The following is a 7,500-nucleotide window of genomic DNA, read 5'->3' on the forward strand; positions in this document are numbered from 1 at the left end:
ATTAGGTCCATCTCTCCTGAAGTGTGAGCAGTGTGTATTCGCAGTGTGAAGCGTTTCTTACCCAAAGGAGTAGATCTGAGAGGGTTTCTTCATGGTCACCCACAGACTCAGCAAACACGTGATCAGACTGCAGGAACAACACACACACACACACACACACACACACACACACACGCCAGCATCAGTACACACACACGCATGCACAAACAAATGCATGCACACACAGACACAATTACATGTACACAGTCACATGCATGCATACAAATACACGTGCACACACGCGCACACACACACACACACACACACACACACACACACACACACACACACACACACACACACACACACACACACAGGCTGAATGTGGAGGTGTGACACCTGAGAGCAGATGAGGTTTGTCCTCAAGCTTGTGTTGGTCTCTGGGTTTGTGTTTACATGTGAAAGAGTCTTAAATCAGTCCATCAAGAGCGGATCATCTCTCTTTACACACACACACACACACACACACACACACACACACACACACACACACACACACACTGAGGACTCGGTGACCTTACAGCTTCAGTTTCTGCTCTTAAAGACCAACAGAAACATCTCAGCTTTCATTAAAGACGTCTCCATGTGCAGAGAGACAGAAGATCTTCAGCCTTATAGGACTGAGCAGCAGGAGAGGCACACACACACACACACACACACACACACTCACCTGAAGAGGTCGAAGATGGTGAGGTACGTGTACGCGGTCAGAGCTGAAACACAAGACAGACACACTGCTCAAAACATCAGTGTCAACACAGTCTACACACACACACACACACACACAGACACACACACAGACACACACAGACAGACACAGACAGACACAGACAGACACACACAGACACAGACACACACACACACAGACACACAGACACAGACAGACACACACACACACAGACACACACACACAGTTGTGATATTATTGTGTGCTTGGAGCTCTTATATTTTGGTTAGGGTTGTGTGCACCTGGCTGTGTGTGTGTGAGTGAGGGCGCGGGGCCGCGGCAGAGCAGACGGAGGGACTTGTGTGTGTTTACAGAGACAATCAATGCAGAAGAGATGAAGTCGCAGCGGTAAACCAAGCCAGGATCTGTAGCTGAATATTTAATAACATCACAACACATCTGACGGTCCCGGACCCCTGACCTTCCCTGCGGCCCCCGGGGATCGGCGCAGCATTAGAGGCTCCGGGGCCGGGCGGAGCGCAGCGGGGGCCCGCCGAGAGGATCCGCTTACTCTGTCGGTAAAGCAGATCGGCAAACTGCAGCGCTCAGCTGTCAGCAGCTCAGGAACACGTATCGAGCGGCGGCTCGGGTGTCTGTCAACGCGGCACATTAAAATAACAATAGATAGCTCCAGATGTAAACTAAAAGCTTTATTGACAAACTACACGCCAACACCTGGCGGAGAAACAGACACCGCTGGGAGGAAGGAAAGCGAGCCCGGAGACTGCTGCTCCTGCAAGAATAACAGCGCACGCTACCAGAAACACATCCTGGCCAGCCAAACAGCCTCCGCCATCACACACAATTACACAACAGATACTACACACACCACAGCCGCTCGCCAGGGCAGCACAAGGTCACCGCCACTTCACTCGCCGGCCATCTTTGAAAAGCCTCCTATCGCTCTGTGCACACGGGGAAACAGCCAGATCTCTTCAAGCTCACGATTACATACTAGATCTGGAGTTATTCATACAATTCAACAGTGACTCTCTACATGATTCTACATGATCAAAGTAAATCTGCATTCTTCAGCTCGGCAACACTAATGCACACTGCCTGAGAACGAGATCACGACACCAACCTCACTGAGGACTGTCTGTGTTCACATCATCATCATCATCCTCTGAATAAAGCTTCTGGTTTGTTTAATGTGTGTTTAATGCAGACTGCAGAGTAGCAGAACTTGGGTTTTCATGTGTAGTTTGGTTTGAGAATTCAGCTGTTGTGTTTCAGAGCATTTATTAACCCCAGAGGATCATGATGAAGCTGCAGAAACTGTCCTCAACACACGTCTCCCCCTGACTGACAGATCTACAGCGATCAATGATTGGCCACTAATCAAGCTGTTGGAGACTCTTTCAGAACTCTCGGTTATTTGGATCAGCTGTGTTTGAATAGGGTTGGAGCAAAACCGTGCAGAGCTGCGGCCCTCCAGGATCCAGTTTGGACCCGTCCCCTAAACCAAACACTGTAGTCTTTGAGTGAGCGCTCATCACTGCTTCCTGATGCTGTGTTCACACCAGCCGCGTCAGGCTCTAGTTTCGTTGCTAAATGGCTAACATCAGGGGTGTGCACACTCGGTCCTGGAGGGCCGGCGTCCTGGAGAGTTTAACTCCAACCCTAATCAAACACACCTGAAGCAGCTCATCAAGCTAGGTATACTAGAAGAAGTCCAGGCAGCTGTGTTGAAGCAAGCTGGAGCTAAATTCAGCAGGACACCAGCCCACCGGGACCGACTTTGGACACGCTGGCTAACATGGACTGTATTGAGATAGTAGATGTGCTTTAGGAAGGCTGATAAACAGCTTAGACTCGTTCAGCGTCTCTGTCTTGAGTCCACTAGATCCTGTCAGACGTGCAGCAGTTCATCAGCTCCTCCAGAAACTGTACCTGGATGATGGAGGCTTTCATCGGTGCTTCAGAGTGAGCCCAGCCCAGTTTGATGAGCCGTTGTCTAGTGTCGACAAGACAATTTCCCCTCGCAACACACACTACAGGCGCTACGTCATAATCAAACCTGCACTAGAGCAAGCTCCTGATTGGTTAACATAGCATGAATGTCCATAAATGATTTGCGTAATCTGCACGTCAGACGGTTAACTCGCACCGCTTCACTCATGTCAATCGCACCGCAGGATGTCTTTTCACATCTTTGCATTGACGTAACATGTAAATCACTCAAGCCTGACGCTTCATTCGCCTCTGGTGTGAACACATCATGAGTGTAAGTGCCTTAAAGGTGCAGCATGCAAATCTGACACCCAGTGGTTGAACTAGGTATTGCACTCCTGATTGAATACACTTCTTCACCCGGCTCCTCACAAACGACGGTTACCAGATTGACGACACCAACAGGAGCAGCACTATCGAGCCTACACCGCGTCCTGAATACATGAGTACACATGCGAGAAAAGGAATATTTTACATGCTAAAAAGAGTTTCTGTTCTAGACATCACCTGACATTCCTACTTCAGTTTCTATTTCTCACCGCAGGACAACAGCATCAACCACAACGAGCACCATCCCCTCAGGTACTGATTATGTGCTTTATTCAGTGTTAAACGCTCATAATGTGAGTCTGAACACTGTTTTACGCGACACACTGAAAGCAGCAGAGGATCGTTAACTGTAGATGTTGAAGATCAAGTAAAGATAAAGCCTGAACTGTGACGCACAGCAAAGCAACACACACCATCATCAGCGCTCACTCCCACTACAGTTACAGAGGAACATCAGCTACTGAGTATACACTGAACCCTGCAGAGAGGAAGCGTCTGCTTCCTCTACACACAGGAGACCTGGAGCTGCTCTGACTGACACACACACACACACACACACACACACACACACACACACACACACACACACACACAAACTCAGATCATCTACACTGCACAGGTCAATACTGCAGTATCACATTCTCCTGCAGAACACACAGCGCTCAGGAGAACAAACACACACACACACACACAAATACACACACAACAGAGACACTCGAAGACACACACACACACACACACACACACACACACACACACACACACACACACTCACTCATCAGTGACGCACACTTGTCAGACACACTCATCAGACACTCATACAATCATACTCAAAGACAAACACACACACACACACACGTCTCCTGCTGTCCTGCTGCAGTAGAGCGCCGCCTGCAGGCTGACAGTGTGTGTGCGCACTCCTCCAGCTCTAGATGTCGGTGTGTGTGTTCTGTGCTCATCCAGCAGAGCGACACACAGCTCATGTCAGAGCGTCATGTTTAATACCTTCAGTTCACACAGTCAACTGTAAATGTCTGAACCAAGTGTGCCGCAAGCCTACGTTTGAGTGAAGGTTTCGGCCGTTAGATCGCCCCCTGGGGGCTGGCTGCAGTACAAGTCATAAAGCCCGCCTCCTCCGTGTTAATGAAGGAGACTTGAGCCCAAATAAAAAAAAATATTACACTTGCAATAAAATGTCCCGAAAGATGGTTCTGGTGGATTAAGGCACTGGTTATTGTGCTGAAATAGGTGCAGATCTTCATTTTTGTAAACAGTTTGTTTTTAGCAGTAATGTAATGCTGGGCGTGTCATCGTGATTGACAGCTGTGATTGACAGTTTCTCAAAGCGCGGCGTCTGAGCTTCGGCAGGAGACTGAAGTTGACTGAAATGTTATTATTAGATTTCTGTGTTATTTTACCATGACAAAATGAGTTCAGCAGTAAACTATAGTTTCTGACATACATGATCTGGTGGAACACTGTTTATTCGCTAAGTTCAGGGCTTTTTTCGGGCTTTATTAGTTTGCTGATACACGCCTAGCCACCCAGATAGCAAAACACAGTTCCGGCTAGATTCTCGCCTGCCGGAGACTTATCTCTTAGAGCTCAGACTGACTAATGTTACCTCTGCTGGACCTACTCCGGATGCCTGGACTCACTGCCCGATTCCAGTCCGAGTCAATCGAGCCAGATGCGGCGGCCGAGCGAGCAGGCGCTGCCGCATGCGAGCCGGAATCAGCCCGCGACGCCGCGAGTAGGTTATGCGCTGCGGCCCGGAGCTGGCGCGATTGAATATATAAAACCCTCATATTTGTTAACGTTATTACATCCATTTGTGTTGATATGACAGCAAACGCATGCTGAGCAGTTCGGGGGGCGTGGTTGATTTTACATAAAGCGTTTGATTGGAAGCTCGACTCCGCTCATTTTCGCGGCTCCTCCTCTGGCTCCATCAGACAATCCTTCTGCGCATGTCGGGCTCCAATTTCAGCAGTCTTTTGCGACAGTTTGTGCCCGTCAAGCAGGCGTTTTGCCCTCAAGGCGTTCAATGGGAAAAAGGGCTGTCGCGTCGTCCATATTTTTTACAGTCATTGGTCTGAACGCCAAAGCTGATGTGTGTGTGTGTGTGTGTGTGTGTGTGTGTGCGCACTCACCCATACTGTTGGTGGAGCTGCACCACATCAGCAGACAGCCTGTACAGACCACATTCAACACACCGAACAGGAGGATCTTCCACGACTGAAACACACACACACACACTTTAGTTAAGTTAAATCGACTTCTATTGTTTGTCATGGTGATTGTATCTTCCACAGGCGCATTTGCAAATCCTCAGACACTGAGAGACACACCATGCATACACACACACACACATACGCACACATCATGCACACACACGAAAACACCATGCATGCACACACCATACACTAGTGCACACCCCATGCATGTGCTCACACAGTGCACAAGCACATACACATCAAGCATGAGCGTGCACACACACACAGACACACACACAGACACAGACACACACACACACACACACACAAACAGACCCTCAAACATACCATGTACACATAAACACCATGCACAGCAGAATCGCTGTGAGTGTGTGTGAGTGTGTTTGTGTGTGTGTGTGTGTGTGTGTGTGTGTGTGTGTGTGTGTGTGTGTGTGTGTTATTGAGTGTAACACTGCCTCCTGCTGGCAGAACTCATTGATAATCATACACTGACTCAGTAAACCTGTTTGTCTGCATTTCTGCAGCTGCTCTAATCAACATATCTGTGTGTGTGTGTGTGTGTGTGTGTGTGTGTGTGTGTTTAAATCTCTGAATGAAGCTGAGCTAGAAGTAATAATATTAATAATAACAACAGTGGTGTCACGGTGGCGCAGTAGGTAGCACAATCGTCTCACAGCAAGAAGGTCTCTAGTTTGAGTCTCGGCTGGGTCAGTTGGTGTTTCTGTGTGGAGTTTGCATGTTCTCCCCGTGTTGGCGTGGGTTTCCTCCGGGTGCTCTGGTTTCCCCCACAGTCCAAACACATGCGCTATAGGGGAACTGATCAACTACACTGGCCATAGTGCATGAGTGTGTATGGGTGTTTTCCAGAGATGAGTTGCAGCTGGAAGGGCATCCGCTGAGTAAGACATGTGCTAGAATAGTTGGTGGTTCATTCCGCTGTGGCGACCCTGGATTAATAAAGGGACTAAGCCGACAAGAAAATGAATGAATAACAGTATACCGTACCCGTCGGTCAGAGGTCACCAAGCGGAACTCCTGTGCCAGCTTCCCCAGGACGGAGCGATGGGCTTTACGGAAGGGGTGGATCGTCCCCTGGACACACACACACACACACACACACACACACACACACACACACACACACACACACACACACACCAGGTCAGAGAACAGCACACGACACTACCTACAATCCACACAGCAGCTTGTTGTTACCATATAAACATCACTATTGTTTGTAGGTGATGTGTCTCTTCATGTGTTTGTTGTATCATGATGCTCCTGCCCTAATTTAATTGCAGCTGGTGCGATTAATAAAGTTGTTAAACTTAAACTATAGTCAGATTACAAGTGATAGTGTCTGTTTGACTGAAATGAACACAGCGACTGCATTGAGCTGTACTGGACAACACTCACCAGCACAAGAGTGTCGGCCTCCTGCTTCTGCCTGTACACTGGAGCATCTGCAGGACGACACACACACACACACACACACACACACACACACACACACACACACACGTATATTACAGACAGAGGAGGAGGAAGATGACAACAAAGAGAAAGAGGAGGAGAGAGAAGAGGAAGAGATGGAATAGAAGATGAAGATGAAGGAGTAGTGTTGAGGTTAAGCTGGCTTTATAGTTGCACATTCGTTTATTTGAACGCTCCCCATAACTAGTTCACCATGCTGCTGTGAATATTCAGTCTGAGACTGCAGCAATTATGACTTTAAAGCAACCTCAGTATGGGTCAATGGGTGTTTCCCAGTACTGGGTTGCAGCTGGAAGGGCATCCTCTATGTAAAACATATGCTGGAATAGTTGGCGGTTCATTCCACTGTGGTAACCCCGGATTAATACCAGGACTAAGCCAGGGATGTCAAACTGAGTTCCTGGAGGGCCGCAGCTCTGCACAGTTCAGCTTTAACCCTGATTAAACACTCCTGATCACACTACTCGAGTCCTTCGGCTTGTTTGAGACCTGCAGGTGAGTGTTGGAGCAGAGCTGGAGGTGAACAGTGCAGAGCTGCGGCGCTCCAGGAACTGAGTTTGGCACACCTGCACTAAGCTGAAGGAGTGAATTATGACATTATTAAGGAGAAGGTTTGAATGTGCGATTATAAAACCAACTTTACCTCAGAGAAGAAGAGTAGACAAGAAGATGAAGAAGAAGAGGAAACAGAACAGGAGGAAAAGGAAGCAGCAGCAGCAA

At 48.3% G+C, this 7,500-nt stretch overlaps 2 protein-coding genes across 6 annotated transcripts in view; one reads left to right on the top strand and one right to left on the bottom strand.

Moving 5' to 3' along the window:
- nrxn1b (neurexin 1b) overlaps positions 1-7,500 on the top strand; it is a gene marked incomplete at its 5' end in the record, with an annotated part of 604,334 nt that overhangs the window by 55,394 nt on the left and 541,440 nt on the right.
- The window catches only part of slc30a6 (solute carrier family 30 member 6), an 11,517-nt gene that overhangs the window by 3,621 nt on the left and 396 nt on the right, over positions 1-7,500 (bottom strand). For 4 of the 5 annotated variants that reach the window (NM_205651.1, XM_087277755.1, XM_087277757.1 and 1 more), the window contains 5 exon segments: positions 62-127; positions 710-752; positions 5,203-5,287; positions 6,292-6,378; positions 6,703-6,749. In NM_205651.1, coding sequence (NP_991214.1) covers positions 62-127; positions 710-752; positions 5,203-5,287; positions 6,292-6,378; positions 6,703-6,749 — 328 coding nt within the window. 5 annotated transcript variants of the gene reach the window in all.

This window comes from Danio rerio, chromosome 13 (genome assembly GCF_052040795.2).
Source record: "Danio rerio strain M-AB ecotype USA chromosome 13, GRCz13ab, whole genome shotgun sequence".
Taxonomy (NCBI): Eukaryota; Metazoa; Chordata; class Actinopteri; order Cypriniformes; family Danionidae; genus Danio; species Danio rerio.